Genomic DNA, 20,349 nt, shown 5'->3' on the forward strand with positions numbered 1-20,349 from the left:
TGGGCCCCTCAATACAAGAAAAGCTTTGAGATGCTGGAGTGAGGCCAGAGAAGGGCAACAGAGCTGGTGAAAGGTTCTGGAGCATAAGTCCTCTGAGGAGCAGGTGAGAGAGCTGGGATTTAGCCTGGAGAACAGAAAGCTTGGGGGGACCATATATCACTCTCTTGGTCTTGGTCTCTTCTCCCAGGAAACAAGCAACAGGATAAGAGGACACAATTTTAAGCTGTACCAGAGGAGGTGTGGATTGGACTTTAGGAGGAATTTCTTCGACGAAAATGATGATTAGACATTGGACTGGGCTGTCCAGGGAGGTGACGGAGTCACGGACCCTGAAGGCATTTCAGAAAAGACTGGATGTGGGTCTCAGTGCCATGATCTGGTTGTCAAGGTAGTGATCAGGCATAGGTTGGACTCCACGACCTCAAAGGACTTTTGCAAGACCTGCCTGATTGATTGTGTGATTCCGTGTGGATCTTTCTGCCGTCTGGGAGGCAGGATGCTTCCCAGAAACAAACTGCCACATCTACCAACTCAGGCTGCTTTGACAGTGCCAATGCCTCCTGCAAACTGACATCAGGAACCTGGGCTGGTGAGGTTTGCTTCCCAGGGAAATGGGCTGGTGTTTGTGTCCAGGGGCCAGTGGCCTGGAGTGGCCGGCTGCCTGCTGAAATTCCCCATGTCACAGGATGCCTCCCAGACTCAAGCTGCCACCACTGCCAGCTGTGGCTGGTTTGACAGTGCCAAGTGCCTCCTGCAAACGGACATCAGGAACCTGGGCTGGTGGGTTTTGTTTCCTGGGGAAAAGGGCCGGTGTTGGTGTTCAGGGACCTGTGGCCTGGAGTGGCCTTGCTCTATTTCCATACAGCAGAGTATGCCTCCCAGACCCAAGCTGCCACCACTGCCAGCTGTGGCTGGTTTGACAGTGCCAAGTGCCTCCTGCAAACGGACATCAGGAACCTGGGCTTGTGGGTTTTGTTTCCCAGGGAAAAGGGCCGGCGTTGGTGTTCAGGGACCTGTGGCCCCGAGTGGCCAGCTCCTCGCTCTATTTCCATACAGCGGAGGATGCTTCCCAGACCCAAGCTGCCACCACAGCCAACTCTGGCTGGTTTGACAGTGCCAGTGCCTCCTGCAAACGGACATCAGGAACCTGGGCTGGTGTGTTTTATTTCCTGGGGAAAAGGGCTGGCATTGGTGTTCAGGGGTCTGAGGCCCTGTTTGCCCGGCTCCCTGCTGAAATTCCACAAGTGTCCTGTGGTTCCGGGGCGAACAAGCGGACGGAGCACCGCTCTGAGGCGCCACAGCAGCGAGGCCCGGCTGCCCCTACCAAGATGGCGGCGCGGCGCGGCCGCCGCCCCGCCCCGCGGCTCCTGCCCTCCCTGGGCCGGCCGCGGCCGCCGGGGGCCGCCGCCGCTGTCGCCGTGTGATGAGAGCATCAGCCCTCACTGCCACGTCTCCCGGGTAGCCGGCGCTGTGCAGGGCCGCGCCGGGGCGCCGAGGCCGGACCCGCCCGCCTGCCTCCTCTTCTCCTCCTGTCCCTTGCCCTGCTCCTGCCCCGCCGCGGGGCCGCGGCGAGGTGGGTCTGCCCGGCGGGAGGAGGGACGCTCCGCGGGGCTCCCACCGCCGCAGCCTCGTTCTCCCCGGGCGGTCCGGGGGTTGCCGGGGCCGGGGCTCGCCGCCGGGCCGCTGCCGCCGGAGGGAACCCCGCTGCCGGCTGATGTCCGAGCCGCGCCGCCGCCCGCGCTTGGATGTGTGAGTACCGGCCCCGCCGCTCCCGGGGCAGCGCCGCGCCGGGAGAGCCGCGGCCCCCCATGCGGGCGGCGGGCTGCGACCGCCCGAGCCCCCCTCCGGAGCCTGCCGTGTGTCTGCGTGTGGGAGTGAGTGCTGCGGAGGCCCGGTGTGTTCCGTCCTGCTGCTAAGTTACGGCATTGGGTCCCGGGCTTCTCCTTTGAGGCGTTTCCTGCCGTGTTTGGGTCAAAGCGGGAGATCCGCGCACGCTGCTGAGAGCCGGGTGCTCTGTGGTGGGAGGGTTGAGGGTTCAACGCGAGGAAGTTGGGCTGGGGTCACGGGAATGTCTGCTTTGGGCTTTTAAAGCGCTGTCCCTACATAACCAGTCCTGCAAGGGCACTGACCTGTGGAAGATGAAGAGCTGAGGCAATCTGCTGTAAGTCCAGACAAATCCAACCTGCCATAAGGTACCGTTTCCAGAATGGATGTGGGTGCGCATTTCGTTTTTATACCGCAGTGAAAACAGTGTATCAATCATTCTCCCTTATATAGGGTAGCAGTCGGGCACATGATTTTCCCTATTACATGTGGCAGCTCCTTGGCTACTCCAGCATCATTTTAACATGTGAACGTACAGCAGAAACAGAGGCAGCTTTGTTTGCAATCTCTGATTGCTCTCATGCATGCTTTCCATTGTGAGTAAGGGGCCCCTGTCCCTGTCGTCTGTTACGACTGTAAGTGGAGAAATGAGATGTCTGTGTTACAAAGGGGTGAGTTACAAAATTTTTGGAGACAAGGCATCCCTTCTGTAACCATCCCTTCTGTCTGTTAACTCACTGTTACCAGAACAGATTTTCTGGGAGAGGGATACAGTAGTACAAGGGTGGGACTGGAATGGCTCAGCTCATTTCACAGCTCTGCCTTCACAGGATGCTGAAGGCAGAGCACATCAGCCCTTTTTAACCCACAGTCTGCTCCATGGCTCACCTCCTGGCACTCCTGCTGTTGGACTGTTTCTGACACTCATTTCTCCTTCCAGCTGCACCTCCTGGAGTGCAGAGTCCTTCAGCCAAGGTGCTTGGATAATACTCTGCTGGTAAAATCTGGGCTCACTGGTGTGTAGCCAGGCAATGCTGACCCCTCTGGGGTTTGGGCTGAAACTTCATTTGCTCCTTCTTGTCCCTTATCTGACTGGAATTTCTTCAGGTGTAGATGCAGCTACTCCTTGTTCCTATTCTTGAGCTTCTTTGCCTGGGGTTTTGCAGTACAAACCAGCACAGCGGGTGGTAATGTTGTCCAGGTTTGATTTATTTGGAACAACAAGAAGCTCAAGTGATATCAGTGACACAGTGACCCGTGCTCAGCGTGTACTCCTGATCTCAAGACCATAGAACACCTGTGTGCCTCCTGTACAGCTCATTCCAGGCTGGCTGTTTGCAGCATTTGAGATCTGGCTTTTAGAAGCTCTGGGTGTCCATTTTCCTACTAATAGAGGTGTCTATACTGCCTCAACCAGAGCATTCAGTGTCATTAATAATTTTGAAAATGCAGGGCTTTTCTTTCTTTTATATTTAGTCTCTATGATTGTAAAATGGGGACAAAACATTTTGCTTCCTACTTTGCAGTGCATGTTTCTATTCTACTTGTAAGATGATGAATTCTTATAACAAAATTTTTGCATTGTAATAATTAGCACCTTGCTGAATTACTTGTTTTTCAGAGACACTAATGGCATTTACCACAGCAGATTCAGTGGTAGCTAAGGAAATAAAGCAATTCTCATCTTACTGGCCTGCCTGTGTTGGCAACATGTGTGCTGATGTAACATTGCCAATATAGGTGTACTGTTATGTAGTACTCAAAGGCAGACAGGTCTAATCACCTTTTTTTTTGTCTATGCATTGTTCAGACATTCCTCTTTGTTCTGACATTTTAGATTAAAAAAATAACTTCTGTATGCAGTGTTTGAAGGGGAAGACCCACAACTTCTGCTGGTTTTGAAACTGAGTAGTGCTGAACACAAATCTTTCTCTGAAAGGATATGTAATGCAGATTGACTCAAACCTGGTTTTCATAAAACATAACACTTTCTTTCTCTCTGTAGGCATCAAATCTGGATGTTTGATAATACAGCCAAGAGTAAATGTGCTAGAAATATTTGTTAAGGTGGCTTCCAGTTTCCATCAGCATTCAGTTCAGAAACCAGTTGGGCCACTCCTCAGTACAGTTACAGTTGCTAAAGATGGATGTGGTGGAAAGCAACAAGATAGTAACAATTCTGAGACAGTTCTACTCCTTAGTCCCAGTGTTTTCCCTGTGCCACAGAATCATGAAATCCTGTGAAATCATGAAGAAGTTTTCTTGTGGCAGTTAAAATTGGAACTTTAGTCCATTTGTTTCTAACCCTACCACGGTTAGGTAAGTGGCATAGCTGTTAGCAGGTGGATTTATAAAATCAGAGTACAGATTTTTAAAATCTGTAGTAGCTGTGTGACTTGGGAAAATAGCTCATTAGCTTTCACAAACTGTCCTGGAAGATTTCATGCCATTCTTTGGGGGCTGTTTTCATTGGTGAGTTATTTCCAACCTTTTCTTGGCTTTTTTGGGTATTGCAAGTGAAAACAAGACTTCTGGTGAGAAGTGGGTATTGTGCAACCTGGTCAGGAGCGCTGTCCTGGGAGACAGGGTGCAGTGGTGTCCCTTGGGAGGTTTGGAATTGTTGATTTAAAGCACAATTATCAGTAGACATCTGCAGCCCAGAAATATGTATAAGGGAGCGTGGATGCAGATTCAGACAGCTGGATTAGTCTCAGTATAATTAATTATACAAGGGATTAATGTGTCCTATTGCATTTTCTCAATCTGCTGGATTAGTTGCTCTGTAAACAGCCATACAAAGTTCTGAGTCCTGCCTACCAAAGTCATGGAGGTTGAATTGAAGACTTACTGTTTTGTGGGGAATGTTTATATCTCCTGAACCTGTTGTTTAAGAGGCAAATAGAGCAGAATCAATGCATTCTCATATGTAGTTTATATTTTAATGCAAATTTATTTTTATACAAATTACAATTCATTTAAAATTCCCTGCAATATTGTTGCTTTTTTGTAGTGTCAGGGATGTGCAAAGCATTGTCTCACTGATACCTTCTAAATCCCAGTGTGATAACTTGGTGTAAGGTCTCAAGGAAGTTGGTTTTTAACCTGTGTTCTTCTTCATGCATTCAAGCTCATTGGTATAGATGACAGATGCCTGCCTTATTTTTAGCTGTTTCAGGACAAAATAGAAAAATCCTAGTGACTCCCCATGGTTTGTCATCATGGCTGATCTCCATTAAATTAAACATCGAGATTGGCAGAGGAACAAAACCAGCAGGAAAGCTGCTTCTGTTTGTTTTAAAAAAAGCTTGTGTAAAGTGCTAAAATAATGCTGTAAAAAATATCCACTACTACATACAAAGACCCTTGGGAGGAGAAGTACTTGCTGAACAGTTTATCCTGTTTTGGATAAGGAAACTGAGGTCTGTATTGCTAAAACAAAATCCCTGGAAGTCAGTTGAAGAGGAAAGATTAAAAAGCAAAAACTATCCTGGCCTGTGCTCAGTCTATTAGACTGCGGGTTTGTGTTCAAGGTTGGGAGGAGAATGCCTGTCTTGGTGGCTTGCTTGATGGAAAATTTTAAGATGGGCTCTTAGAGCATGAGCATCTTCTATTTTTTTTCCTTCTTTTCCCCCCATCAGATCAGTGATCTGTTTTGTTGTGCATTTGCCTTGATATCTTTGAAAAAAAAATTCAGTGGCCATACCTAAAATTTCCTGACTTTCCCAGATACTGCACATGGCATGGTATAATGGAGAGTGATCTGTAGCTGTGTTTTAGCAGAGCTGTGGCTGTGCGTAATGTTTACTGAAGAGCTCTGGTGCAAGATGTACTTAGGAGTGAGTGCATGTTGATAAATTGTATTATTGGCCAGCTTTGATAGCTTTGCCTGTGTTGTGTCTGCTGAAACACTGTCCTTGTCTTTCACTTCCCAACCAATGTCCCCTTCTCAACAGAACTTCAGTTTCTATCAGTAATGTGGAGTTGGAGTTAAAACTGCTATGTTGTTACATACTCAGAGAACTGTCTGGCTTGGTAATTCCCTCCAGCTCTTTAGTTTGGGCCTCTTACTCTGGATCAGGCTGGGCTTGATGTCCCTTTCCCCAGACAATTCGGAAGCATGGGAACTCTAGGACCAAAATAGACTGTGACCCAACTGGTCAGGCCTGCATTTCCCTCTGCTGATGGAAAAGCTCAGCTTTGCAATTCTGTCTTGCTCTCACACAAGAACAAGCTAATGCTTTCTTTATTCCCAGTTCCAGTATTTGGCTGGGAGAGTTGTTGTATACATTAGAAGAAGCCAAAGAAAATGTTAATGTCTTGCTGCTAGCTGTGTAATACTTGTTGGCTTGGTGATGACTGTTATTGGCCACTTGGAGCTGCTGAGCCTTGAGGGTCTTGCATTGTGGCTTTGTTTTGTTTTGTTGTTTTGTTTTGGGTTTGTTTTTTTTTTTACTTCCTTTTGGAATATAAATTCTCTTGTCTTCATTCATAAAGTTACTAGAGTCATTCATTAAAATTTTCCTAAGCTGTTTATTTTGACCTGCTGCAGCAGTTAGTTGCACAAGGTAATTATATGGTAATATAAGGTAATACTGTTTTATTACACCAGGAATTGTGGCTTTGTTCTTGTACTCGCCAAGGTTTGTGTAGAGCATTTAGTGTGTGTCTCAACTTTCCTCCAATTCACAAAAACCTGAACTTACCTGTATTCTGAAGAGGACACTATTGCCTGCATACCTCTGGAAATTTCTTCCTTGCACCCCCTAAAGTAAGGTCTTTGAGGGGATTTTTGGGGAATTTATAGGATTTCTCTGGTTTTAAAAATGGCTTTTTCAGTATCTTAGATAATTTTATCTGTAGTATTAAGAACTTAAATCCTATACTTTAACATGTCTGCAAAATGAGCTCACTGAGCTTACTGCACTTTAACTTTGAGAGGCTTTTCCTGAAAAAACGTTTCTTTCCTGTTCCCATTTTTATATGTGGGTATTTGAAGTACTGTGGCATCTACAAATGTCAGGCGCTGCCTTGCCCTTGTCTTAAGCTAAAACTTCTATTTTTCCACTTACCTTTCTGCTTAGCTCTAGTCTTCCTTGATGAAAATACTAAAAGTAAGTCCTGCAGTACATATGCTGTTTGTTAACGCTTGCCATAATCTTGCTACTTCAACCCTTTGGTTTTGGCATCTGTGTAGAGGACTGATAGATGGAGCCTCTTCAGCCAGAGTTGTGCTGTATCAGAAAAGCCTACACTAACATGGTCTTGATGGGTTGGTTTTGTTTTTACAGAGGAGTAAGTCATTGAGCATTTATTAGTCATTGAGCAAAAATTAGTCTTGCTGGTGCACCACCTGACAGTGATTCCCCACCCAGCTCTCCTGTGTGATGGTGTTTGGGCTGCACTTCAGGGGGATTTCTGTCTCTCTCTGTGCCAAATCCCCATCTTAATCCATCGCTCTGTATGGCATGAGGACTTGGAAAATGTGCTGACTTGGAGACCTCCCTTCTAACCGGTTTTGCCTCCCAGCTCTGAGCCAGGTGGCGGGTGTGTGCCTTTGGATCCAGCCAGAGTTGAAAGGTTGTGTTGACTTAGCACTGGGGCAGCTCTGTGCAAGCCAAATATTTAGCTTTCCATCTGATAACCTGTCGGTTGTTTCCTCCCTTGCAACAACCAAATGCTTATTTTATTCCCAGACCAGTTGGGGCTTTCACAGAAGTTTTGTGTCTTTGTGGCTTCTGGTGTGGCAGATGTGAGGGTGCTGACAAGGTGGCCTTGTCACCAAGGCTTGGGTGCAGCCATCGCTGTTCCTTGGCTCTCTGGTGATTTTGTTTCTTTGTATATTGGGTGAGTCAATTACTAGCTTTGTGTCTTTTTTCAGCTGTCAAAATGGGGTTTTGGTTGTTTTTTATTTTAGTTTAAGTAAATAAATAAGAGGTTGACACTGAAAGGAAGTAAAAATAACCTATAGTGACTAGGACTCTCAAAGTTCAAAGGAAAGCTTGTGTGTTAGTTTGCAAAGATATTAGGATTGCTGAACAAATGCAAGTTTAGGGTTAGGCTGACCAGCTGCAGTGAGTTGAGTTGAGGACATTAGCAACCAAAAGAGCATTTTCAGTTTCAGTAACTAATTGTGCTTTGTGTCAGTGCTCTGCAGCCGTGTCATGGGGGTGGTTGGCTGCGCTTCCCTGCCATGGAGCTCTGCACACGTGGCAGGTGTGTTTCCATAAAGCACGGACACCCTGAATGGAAAATCTTGCCAGGAGTGTCTGTGTCGCTGTGGAGGAGGCAGAGAGAGTCCCTCACCACAAAGGCCATGTGTTGCTTCACCCCCAGCTGTCAGATGCTTCCTCAGCAGGAAGAAGGTTACTTTAATTGAGATGGTGAGTTGCAGTGAGAGACCTGTGGTCTTCTGGAGCCGCATTACACCAAGTGAGGATGGCCATGTTTCCCTTTCTGCTTTTGTGAGTAACTGGTTGCAGGACTTGTAGAGCTGAGGAGAGCCACTTGAATGTATTCCAGCCTCTGGGAGTTCTCAGCAAGCTTCCCAACAGGACTGCAGAGGCTCGGAGTTTTCTCCAATTAAAAAATGTTGACACCATCAAAATAACCAACTGAACTTTGTAGCGTTTCCAGCAAAGAGATGGGGAACAGGCAGGCACACTTTCCATTCTGATGAGTCACTGACTCTCTCCTGATTTGCCTCTTGAAAGAGCTGTTTGGGCAGCTGCTGATGCAAAAACATGATTCTGAGTGATGGGCCTTGGTAAGCAGGACAGGGCTACACACTGTTTCACCTCTGAATTGGTGAGTAATTCATCTGCCTAGCTTTTTATCAGTAAAGTCTTGCACACAGCTGTGGCTCTTGCCTGCCTTGATCCTGCCACGATCCTGCCTCATCAGGATAGCTGGGGAGCTGATGGGCAAGGAAGGATATCATGGCACAGAATAAAAAAAAAATTACCAAGTGCTTTCTGTGGTCCTAAAAGTGGAAATTTGAAATCAGAGCATCTAATGCCTTCTGTTTCTGGATTTTCTTGTAGCTGTCACAAATTAAAGTTTTGTCTCTGTCCTGAAGCATGGTCTGCCCTAGGATCCAAGAGCTGTCCGTACCCATATCCATTCCCTGTGCATGGGCAGAACCACTGTCTGCTCTTCTGTAGCTGCTCTCCAGATTCTGCCTGGGTGCTTTTATGATGCCCACATGTGCCTCAGAGAGGAGATCTTGGAGGCTAGGTAACGTTGGTTCTGAGGATTTGAGGATGAAGGGACTTCACTTATTTTTTGAGGGAAATTGTAGGTGAACTGGAAAGAACAGTGTGGAATCACATTAATGGACTGACGAGTCTTGTCAGGAAAAGCTTTTATCTTTCATTACTCACTTTCTCTGCGTGACTCTATAAAATAAGATCACTGATGGGGTGGGGAGTGCAAGCAGAGAAGGGAGCAGGGTGGACTCTGCATTAATACGTAATATGACTTGGAATATTATCTGTTGGAGTAAGGGGTTTATGGACACCTTTTCTTCTCATTTTCAAAGTATAATCATGCCTTTGTTTATTAATTGAAAGCTATAAAAACGCTTTTCCTCATGTCTTTCTCCTCAAAAAGGAGCGCTGTTGATTGGTTCAAGGCCAAAAGAAGCAGACTTAGAGGCAATTTGATCTGTAAACTCACTGCTTTGTTTAGCTTTATCTGTGGAGCTTCAGTTTTGTGTGGCTAATTTTAAAAAAATAAAAGCAAACAAAAAAAGGAATGGTTCTTAGGCAGATTTTGCTCCAACAAACGCCTACCTAATTTGATCTAACTCCAGCAAAGCTATTTAAAGCTTGGCTTGAGGAACTGCCCAGTCTATATGTTCATGAATCACTGTGAAAGGGCTTATTCAAGTGCATTTAAAATATGTGTACTGATGTTAAGGATGGCTTCTTTCCATGGGCAGTTGTTTTTACTGGTAGAAACCTGCATTTCACTGGTTTGTAAAGCCAGGGGCTGGAATTGCGATTACTTTTGTCCAAGTGTCTGTATTGGCGAGTGTGTGAGGCATACTAATGGGGTGATACTAATGAGACCTGTTAAATTATTTACATGAATTATTGAATGTGGTATAAAATACCTTCCACTGTTAAAAGCACTAATTAGACCACCAACATATTGCATCCATTATCATAAATATCCTGTAGGTCGAATCAGAACTATTGTTTCAGCTACTACAGGCCCTGTGGTAGCTAAATTTGGCTTAAAATGGCTTTCAAGTTTGTTCTTTTTGGGGGTTTTTCCTCATTTTTTTCCTTCACTTCAGCTGTTGATCAAAAGTGTCTGACTGTCCTAAGTGAATTCTGCATTGTTTGTTGCTGCCCCTGCTCATCTTACACATGCAGGAGAATTTTCTTGTTTATATTTAATTCCTGAAATATAAATATTTCCAAATGAAACTCTAGAACATCCTAGGGAAAATTGTCTTAAAATTCTTGCTTGACAAGAAAGATAAGGAAGGCTTCAATCTCTCTTGTGTTGCTATTGGAGATATGAGAGTATAAAAGTCTGCCAAAACACACTATTTACCTGAAAACCAAAATTCTCCAATGTTTGCTTGCCTTTCATGCATTTTCATATCTCCTTTTTATTTTTTTTCTCTCTCTCCTGGATCTCTGTTTTTTGGTGTGTTTTTTTTAGGTTTGATTTGGTTTCATTATTCCAACTGACTTTCATGTGGGTATGCAGAAAGCATTCATCCTTTGAAACATCTTGATTGTTGTTGAAAGTTTGAGAATTGGTATCCTGGTTTCAATCATGACAATTGTTTATCGGAGTAGAGATGAAGGATGGGAAATTTTAATACAAAGGGCAATTCTTTGAGGGAATTTTTTAGAGAAGTACTCCTGCATACTGTGTTCATGGTGACAGTCCTGTGACTCACTGAGAAAACTTCTGGCATTTCTGCCAGCTGTGATTTCTCAGGATTTTAGAGGAGGTGATGACTGAATTAAAAATAGACCATAGGTTCCATCTGTACATTTCAAAGCTACATCTAGATTTTCCCAGAAGGTGGGTGTGCTTGTTTGGCCCCTGGGTTGGTTCTGGCTATTATATTTTTCCAGAAGGGCAGCTGCTTTAGACTCCAGGTACCGCAAAGTCTTTGTAGCGAGATGCTCACTCAGTGTCTTGTTCCTGTACAGCACACGTGCACTCCAGTTCGATCCTTTGCTCCCTTACATCTGCTGTGTTTCCATTGGAAACTTTCCTGACTGCCAAAATCCTTGCAGTGTCACATGGAAGACCAGTAAAATAGAAGAAAAATTGTATGGGAAGTGATAAAGTCCGTGCCAGAAACAACACTATTGCTTCTGATATTCTGAGTTGCCCAGCCTCTCTCATACTAGTTCATTTTAAGGAATCAATAGATTGAAGTGTATCATTAAAAATAAATAGGCAAATAAATATGTACAAGTTTACTTCTGAATTATTTTTCTTTTCAGGGCTGGTTTATGTGATTGCCTATATGTGCATTTGAAGTACATGCATACGTGTGCATTTTGCTGTACTTTTCTGCTAACTAAACCCACTTTTAAATGGATGTATTACCTTGGTGTCATTTGGGCATTAGCACAGAAGGGAGCTGAACCATGCAGTTTCCTTCAAGGACACCAGTCTGTCTGTTCAGAGCTCTGCCAGAGGGTGTCCGAATTACTTGCCAGCATCACAGCCTGGCAAGTAATGTCCTGGGTGCCTAAAAAGAGCTGTGAAGCTCTAGTAGCTCAACCACAACATGGAGAGGGCTCTTTCCAGGTTTGCTTTTGAAATAAAGCACACGTTTGTGCCGTCTCCAGCTCTGGAGATGCTCAGTGGTGCTTTCCAGCCAGCAATAAGTGCTGTCAGTCATTGATGGCTAATGTAAGCAGCCCCTTTTTAGAGACACAGTGCCAGTGGTGTTCATTCTGGGTGTGCAAGCAGACACTGACCTGCTGCCATTGAAGTGGCACAGTGTTTTAGAGTGGTGATGGCTGTCCCACAGGGCTCTGAGTGTATGAGAGTGACTTCCTTCTGCGTGAATTTGCCTGGCTGGAGTGTGGTGAGCCTGACCAGCAGTTTAAAGCTTAAGTGATGTTTCTGCCTCCTTTGCAGATTTGGGAAGGCTTTTGAATTGTTGTCTGAGTGTCGGGGCACAGCCTGCTGGAGGCACTGGAAGTGGACTGGTTCCTGGTCATGCCCGGTGGAAGGAGGGGACCCAGCCGGCAGCAGCTAAGCCGTTCAGCTTTGCCTTCTCTCCAGACTCTGGTTGGCGGGAGCTGTGGAAACGGTACTGGTTTGAGAAACAGGTGAGGACAAAGGTAGTGTTGTTGAGACATCTGTGGCTGGGCACTGAAAGAAAGGAGCCTTGATCCACCCTGAACCCTGTGTGGGAGCACAGCTTTGTGGTGAAAGTGGGGGACTGGGAGAGGGGAACCTTGAGCTTTCCATTGTGGCGTTATGAGATGGCTCATCCAAGAGGGAACAAGTCCTGCGTGACAAACCTCTTACAGCTTCTCTTCTCAGCTCTGCTGTGGTACATGCTTCCCCCTGCAGCCTCTCTTTTGACTTCATGCATTAAAACCAGCCCCATGGAGGGGATAGTGGCAGCGGTCTCAGCCTCCCTTCACCACTCACTATGGTCACAACAGCCACAGTAGAAATCACACAATGCTTCATTTGTCTTTCCTGCAGCAGTTTCCAGAGCAGTGAGTCCTAGCAAGTGATGAGTCCTTGTCTCGCTCACTCGCCTTCACTGCCCTGGGGAATTAGTGTGACACGTCAGAGTACAGCTGTGACTCTTCCTCCTACATAATAAAAGGCAGGGCAGGAGGATGCCCATATTCTGTTTTAGACCTGCAAGCTGATGAAACTAATTCTCTTTGTTGGTAAAGATGACCTGCATTTTCTGGGGAAGTTGGTGGCTGAAACAGGAACACACATGCAGTGACATTGAGATTACCACATTTGGTATAAAAACTGAAAGGGCCCAGCATTACTTCTTTCCATAAAAAGTTGGCAGACTAGAGAAGCTATTTGCTGCATGCTGGGGCCCTGGTATAGGTTCATTCTTACAGAGTAGAGCAATCCAAGCCATTTAGCTTTGGCCTTTACAGACTTCTCTGTCAGGGACAGAGGGACAGATAGCACAGTTTGAGGTTCTTGAGAAGCAAGTGGCTGTCGAGACTCTGGAGTCAGGGCCCCAGGGTCCTGGGAGAGCATTGCTTATCTGGTTTCAGTCAGACATAGCATAGTTCCTCCACTAGTTCAGTATGCCAGAGCTTTTAGTTGTCCTATCCTCCTCTGAAAGCTAGAAATGAAGGAAGTGTGAGAACACTTGCGAGGTTAGCCTCTAGGAAGTGGCTGAACTACTCCATTCCATTTTTAGTTACTTGTCTTTTTAAAAGAGGAACTATGAACAGAAAGACAATGGGCACTTTGCTGTGTTGGACAAGGAGGCTGGGTGCTAGTGTGATGGGTAGAAAGAGCCAATATTAACTGTTGGGTGTAGCACAGAGTCCTTAATGATTTTTGCTCTGTGTGTCTGCTCCTCAGTCTGCAAGTTTACTGAAATGTTGCTGGGCATGTCACAGCACTTCTGACAGATCAAGCTGTCATCCAGAGAAAATTCTGGATAAGGGTTTTGTCTGAGCTAGGATGATGGAGCTCACCACCAGCCTCATGTCAGAAATAGGAATATAAGACTGCTGTCACCTCTCCCCTAGTAATGCCCAGTCTCAAATTCACAACCTCAAGCACTCTGTCCTGGAAAATGTCAGAGATTATGTAGTATGTTTACCAAGTAAGTGATGTCTCTTTGCTTCAGGAATGGTAGTGCCATCAGCCTGTCGGCACCTCCGATCACAGCGCTGATTACTCCAGAGCCTGTGCGTCACTGCCGGATCCCTGAACTGCCATTGGATGGGAGCCTTCTCTTTGAATTCCTGTTCTTCATCTACCTTCTGGTAGCCCTCTTCATTCAGTACATCAACATCTACAAGACTGTCTGGTGGTACCCATACAATCACCCTGCTTCCTGCACCTCACTGGTGAGTTCCCCAGCAAGTGCCATCACTTGGGCTTTTTCATTACACAGCTCCTTTCACGCTTCTTCAATCCAGAAATCACCAAGCATTTGACATTAAGGGAGTGAATGAGAGTTCACGTGACACTGTCAGTCAGAGCCATGTCATCCCCCATTTTACAGGGGAGAAAATCATTGCAGGAGAGAGAGAAAAATCAGCAGGACTCCTTCAAGGGAAATTTCTTGCACATATTTGCATGGTCTAGCTAGCCCCTAGGGTTTGACACAGAGTTGAGACTCCAGGAGCTGTCCCTGCTGTGAGTGCCCCTTGCCAGTTGAAACAACAGAGCCTGAGAGAAGGAAGATGTGCAGATTTTTGTTAGGATGCCACAGCAGGTCAGCAGCACAGTGGGGGAGGAGGTCAGATCCTTAGCTGAGGTAAAGCTCTCGACCTCCTTTGTTTCAGTGTTCTTGCTGTCCCAGTAAGCTGCCTGTGAGCCAGCGGGTCTCAAGTGAGCAAAGCCAGCCTGTGCAGCTGCAACCGTGACCTGAAGGCTGCTTGGAAGTACGAGGTGGTCCCTCAGTTACCTGTACCGACAGGTGGTGCTGGTGTTCCAGTCACCAGCCTCCTGATCAGCTTACCGTGCTGGACACAGCTGGCTTAGAAGTAAAAGCATTCTGTTTGGGGCTTCCTACCCGGCAGGATGGGAATAGTTTATTCCCATCACAACTCAAGCATTCTTTTTTACCCAAAATGTCCTTGAAGTACCAAAAGCAGCAGTATTCAGAGTCTATTAACTCTTCTGGCCAGAATATATTGGATGGCTTCACTGAAAAGCTGTAAGAACTGTGTCTAACTTGATGCAGCTAGAGAACTTCTTCATGGCCAGTGAAGATGAGGTTTCTCAGATCAGCTTGGTTTCATCAGGCAGCACTGGTTGCTACAGACCATTTATAAAACCAAGAGGGAAAGTAAGCTGGTGTGCTCACTCTGGTCTCAGGTTTGGCTGCCCTTTGTCTGATTGCTCAGGGGCTTTTCTGTGGAAACCTGCAACCTGTTCTCCATGGTAGCATTCTGGTTTTAGATGTCCCTTTGACCCCAAAAATACCTACCTGAAGGGTGCATGTGTTTTGTTTTCCACGGAAACCTCTCCATGGGAAGGAATCTCCACGTGGAAGAGATCTTGCTTCTGGAGATGTTCCTGTTACTAATGTTTATTGCTTTTCCTTCATTCCAAATACAGAGATTTGTGGAATGCTTATGTGAGGTCCTAATGTACTTTCTAGCAGCCAGCTTTCTAGTCCCACCCCAGCTGGGTGGTTTCAGAGTCCCTTTTCCTAGTGAAGACCTTTTTTCTTTCCTCCTTCAGAATTTTCACCTCATTGACTACCACCTGGCGGCGTTCATCACAGTGATGCTGGCACGGAGGCTGGTGTGGGCCATTATCTCTGAGGTAACATTCCCACTGTTCCCTCTCCTGCCTGTAGAACTTGCTGTACTAAGAAAATTCTGCAGGTTGGAAGGTTTCTTTCCTCAGAAGAGTCTGGGTGTAAAGGACTAAGATTTTGAGGATGCCCATCTGCCGTGGAGTTTTGTCCTTGGGACCAGTCATGTCCTGTAGTATTGGGTAGCTCTGTTGGCTCTGCATCTAGGAGGAGATTAAATAGTCCCACTTGCTTATTTATTCCTGCAGGTACAATAATGTACTCCGCTATCTTGTGCTGGAGAAGTGGCCAAGAGAATTACAAGTCAGGTAGCAAAAAGGCAAACATAGAGGTTGGCCAAGACAAGAAGAAAGAACAGGAGATGAGAGGGGGAAGGGTCAGGAGAAGGATGACTACACTGAAGTGAAATAGGAATACTGGTAGAACGGCTTTTCCAGTCCTGGTTACTCAGTAACTCAGACTCCAGGCATGTCACCACAGATTTTGAGACCTTCTCTCTCCTGTTTGTGGGAGCAGAACCAGGCCAGATTAGTTCTCTGTAAAAGGTCATTTTCAGGAAAATAGAAGTTTTGTCCACTGAAACGACCAATACAACTCTAGGCTGAGCAACTAAGCAGTGTTTAAAAATAAGTAAATGAAATAAATGGAACAGTCATGTCCTGTTGAATACATAAGTGGAGAAGGTGGGAACTCTGAAGGTCTCTTTTCAACTGATTTCTTCCATTTTCATTTATGTTCACATCCTCCATAAAACTTGCCATAGACTGAAATTTCTGCATTGAAATCTTTCATGCAGGTTCTTGAGTATCCCATGTATTGGCTCTAACCCTTAATATTTTCATAGCTCAGTTTCCTTCTCTCCTCTGGAGATTGGATCAGGCTTTCTTGCTGTGCTGCCTCCTCACTACACTGCAGCCTGCACATCCAATAGAGCTAAATTATGGAAATCTGGGTTTGGGATTGACAAGGTGCACATCTTCTCTTCCCTCAGCTGCAAACTTTCACAATGCTGAGACCTGATCCTTCTAAAGAAAAGAGAGACAGGAAATGGGTTTCAGGCCATCCTGGACTATCATCAGAGCAATAAGGGACTTAAGCAAAAATATTTTTCTACTTTGCAGCTCTGAATTTTTCTTCAAAGGCTCTATTTTAGTCATGCCTCACAACTTACGATTGTTTGAATTTTTTTTATCCTGTCAATCATGAATAAAATTAAAGGCATTTACGTTTGTAACAGAATCAGTTTCCTGCTTCTGAGAGGAAGAGGGCAGCTATCCCTCTTCTACTACCTCCTGGCACCCCTCTCCCTGCTCCACCTCCACAGGCATTCCTTGTGCTCATCTTTTAGCACTGGTTGTTAGAGGACTTCTGAGTGTTTCCTCTCCATTTGCAGGCCTCTCAGGTGGGTGCAACATCACTGATGTGCTACATGGTGCGCCTGGTGCTGCTCACCCTCTGTGGATGGGTGCTCTGCTGGACTCTGGTCAACCTCTTCCGCAGCCATTCTGTCCTCAACCTTCTCTTCCTGGGCTACCCGTGAGTGACACCACTTTGAACCTTCTGGGTAGGGGGGCACAGCTGCTTGGGGGTGCCATGAGCAACCATGGGAAGCAGAGTGTTGGCTGTAATGTCTCCTCAATTTAGGATTAAAAAGGAAGCAGGAGTGGCTGGGGGATGGTGTGAGGAGGTGGCAATGAGCTCATGAAGTGAATTGCTTCGGCTGCTCTTTGTGTGAGGGGCCTTTACTGCTACTTCTAAGCTGAGTCTTTGGGATTGTTGGTTCTACAAATGGGATTTTAAAAAACTTCTCTGAACAGGTGTTGAAGCTACAGCCTCTGGCTTTTTAGTGGGGAGAAGAGTTGGCTGTTAGCTTCTGGAGTGGGGGCTCCTATGTGCTGTCAGTCTTGTCAGGGCCAGTGTCTGTTGAGGAGGTGCCCCCTACTCCCTGTTTGGATGGCCATTATTTCAGCCGTTTTTTTCTTTCCTTCATGGCAGGTTTGGTGTCTACGTCCCTCTGTGCTGCTTCCACCAGGACAGCAGAGCACAGCCTCTACCTGCAGACTGTGGTTACTTGGTACAGGACCAGGTGGCGGATGATGGGGCTTCAGCTGTCAGCAGCCTGGTCAAAGACTTCTTCTCGCTTCTGTGGGAATCCCTGAGAGAACAGTTCAATAATCCTACGTCTATCCCCACTCACAGCTGCCCCCTTTCCCCAGATCTCATCCGCAATGAGGTGGAGTGCCTAAAAGCAGACTTCAATCGCAGGATCAAGGAAGTTCTCTTCAACTCTCTCTTCAGTGCCTACTATGTGGCATTCCTGCCATTGTGCTTTGTGAAGGTAGCTGTTGTCTGGCTCTCTGTGTGCCCCTGCCCACTGTCTCCTTCTGAATGTTGTGTGAACTGCTGCCAGGCCAGATTCCTGGTTAATTCCCCTTTTCTCTGTCTCCCCTTTGGCAGCCCGGATAGCGGAGCATGGCTGCATCCGGAGTGCACTAGTACTGCTCCTGGTTGGCAGATAGGTATTGCCATAAATGTGATGCACCTCTAGTCCCATCACCCCACTTACTAACGCCCCTTCTCCCACCCCTGTCCTAGGCAGATGGATAGCTGTGTTCTTCCTAGAAAAGAGAATCTGTTGTTACCCGTCTCAGATCCAGCATCGTGGCTTTTGAGTGCTTGGATCAGAGGCTTTGGTGGTCAGCCTGTTAGAGCCAACTAGGATGCTTGGCAAACTAAATCCAAGAACCTCCTGTCAGTGTGGGGGTTATATTTTTTCATCTGTCATTTCTCTAACTTGAATAAGCTCCAGTTCGTGCAGAGAAATGGGCAGGGCTCCACAATCCATGTAGCAGTCTTGGTGCAATTGGTGGCAAGCAAACTGCCTTGTTACCTGCTGCTGGAGGAGGAGATGCACCAGCTGCAGCATCATCCCCTGCCCTTTCTCCTGCAGCTCAAGGAGAAGGGAGCTGAGTGCTTCCTAAGCTGTAACCCTCTGAAATCACCGGTCCAAAAGCGCATGCCTGTAACGTGTGGTGTGGGTCTGCTGGATGCACATGCAGTATGTCCCTTGTCATTCCTCCTTCTGCTTTGTGACAGTGGTGCCAAGTTCTTGTCTGGTCTCTTCGCAGAGCACCCAGTACTATGACATGCGCTGGTCCTGCGAGCACCTCATCATGGTGTGGATCAATGCCTTTGTCATGCTCACCACGCAGCTGCTGCCTCCCAAGTACTGTGACCTGCTCCACAGGTCTGCCGCCCACCTCGGCAAGTGGCAGAAACTAGAACATGGCTCCTACAGCAATGCTCCACAGCACATGTGAGTGTGGGGATGGGCATGGCTTGGCATGCCTAGCAAGGGGCTGAGATGTTCTAGTGGATGAGCAAGTACCAGCAGTGTTTATCTACTGAGGATGTGTCTCCACTCCCCATGCAACTCTACTGGCCTCATTCACTGAAAACAGAAATGGCTGTGTTAAAGAGCTGTCTGAGCTCCTCCAGTCACTGCTGGTTCCTTCACAGAAAGGAATGCTGAGATTCTTCTTGGCCACTGGAGAGTATCTTGAGCAGAGGCAGGGGGTGGCTCCTTCCACTGCAGTGGAAAAGGTTCTAGCACTGGAAGCCATTCGTTCATATTACTTAAGAGTCCATTGAATGGGCTTCTGATCACTCCTCTGTGTTTTTCCAGTGGGAACTAGGACATGTTCTTGTGGCAGAGGCTATGGTATTTTTCAAGATGCAGTCCATTCCTGTGAACCCACATTCAGGGGGTTAGGAGCACAGATGTAACACTGGCATTGTTTCCCCACAGCTGGTCAGAAAACACAATATGGCCACAGGGAGTTCTTGTGCGACGGAGCCGGTGCCTGTATAAAGCAGTTGGGCCTTACAACGTAGCAGTGCCTTCAGACGTGTCCCATGCCCGCTTTTATGCAAGTATCTCTTCTCTTGCTTGGTGCCTTTACACCTGTGGGAGGGAGGAAAGGCTCAAACCCAGCTGCAGCAGGAGAGAGTTCAGTGTTCCATTACTGGCTGGTGCTGTTGAACAAAATACATGTTGGCAGGAGTGGGGCTTTCCCATTGTGTCTTACAGTGACCTCTGGGCAAGATGGGAGCCACGGCTGCCTTGTCAGTGCTTTCTCATCGAAGTGACACAGCTCTCCCATCAGGCAGTGGTATTGGCAAATGGGAAAGTGTCTCAGCAGGCCAATAGGTTTATTTCACCCACTTCCCCTTCTCGAGCAAAATGCCACTTCTACATGCCTTGTTTCTTACTGTTTTCCCTAAGTAGCAGCTAGTGGTGGCTGGAGCACAAGCACTGCTTCTGCCCTGCAGTGGTCCCTGACAGCATTATGTCCATATTCCTCCTCACTTCAACCCAGCAACAATGACAGAAATCTCTCGTTCTTTACTCTTTCTCTGCAGTTCCTCTTTCACCGTCCCTTACGGCTGCTCAACCTGCTGATTCTCATCGAAGGCAGTGTGGTCTGCTACCAGCTCTACTCCCTGCTGCGCTCAGAGAAGTGGAACCACACCCTCTCCATGGCCCTCATCCTTTTCTGCAATTATTATGTCTTATTTAAGCTCCTCCGGGACCGGATAGTATTAGGCAGGGCATACTCCTACCCACTTAACAACTATGGACTCAAGGCACACTAGGCTGGCCAGACGTGTACCCCTTCTCTTCCTCATCCCACAGGGCAGGGAGGGAACCTCAGAAAAAAAAATATTTTCGTACAGTTCTATTTTTTTCTTGCGACGTTTATAAATATTTAAAATATTTTATATTTTGTATACTATTGTTTTTGTGGGGCGGGAAGGGAACCAGTGGCAATTAAATGTCGCTTTATAAACAAGGTGTTATTTTATATATATATATATATATTAAAAATCCATGTGTATATACAGTATATCTATACCCATACATATATCTATGTGAAGCAACAGGATTGTGTGTGTGGTCACTGTGTCTGCTTTGCTCACAGAACTGCTGGTAACTAGGAACTGGTCTTCTGCAGAATTTGGTTAAACTAACAGCCAGGGAAAAAAAG

The 20,349-nt window shown here is 46.5% G+C and overlaps 1 protein-coding gene across 1 annotated transcript; it reads left to right on the top strand.

Annotated features, from left to right (window-relative positions):
• The first annotated feature begins 1,417 nt into the window (after window positions 1-1,417).
• Window positions 1,418-20,242, top strand: TMEM39A (transmembrane protein 39A). Its single transcript, XM_039717938.1, has 9 exons — window positions 1,418-1,749; window positions 11,947-12,140; window positions 13,658-13,880; window positions 15,226-15,309; window positions 16,695-16,837; window positions 17,297-17,639; window positions 18,430-18,617; window positions 19,110-19,230; window positions 19,724-20,242. The coding sequence occupies exons 2-9, from the start codon at window positions 12,028-12,030 to the stop codon at window positions 19,955-19,957; spliced, it is 1,449 nt and encodes a 482-aa protein (XP_039573872.1). The 5' UTR covers window positions 1,418-1,749; window positions 11,947-12,027; the 3' UTR covers window positions 19,958-20,242.
• Window positions 20,243-20,349: the final 107 nt, after the last annotated feature.

This window comes from Passer montanus, unplaced genomic scaffold (assembly GCF_014805655.1).
Source record: "Passer montanus isolate IOZ18808 unplaced genomic scaffold, ASM1480565v1 scaffold39, whole genome shotgun sequence".
In the NCBI taxonomy this organism is placed as follows: domain Eukaryota; kingdom Metazoa; phylum Chordata; class Aves; order Passeriformes; family Passeridae; genus Passer; species Passer montanus.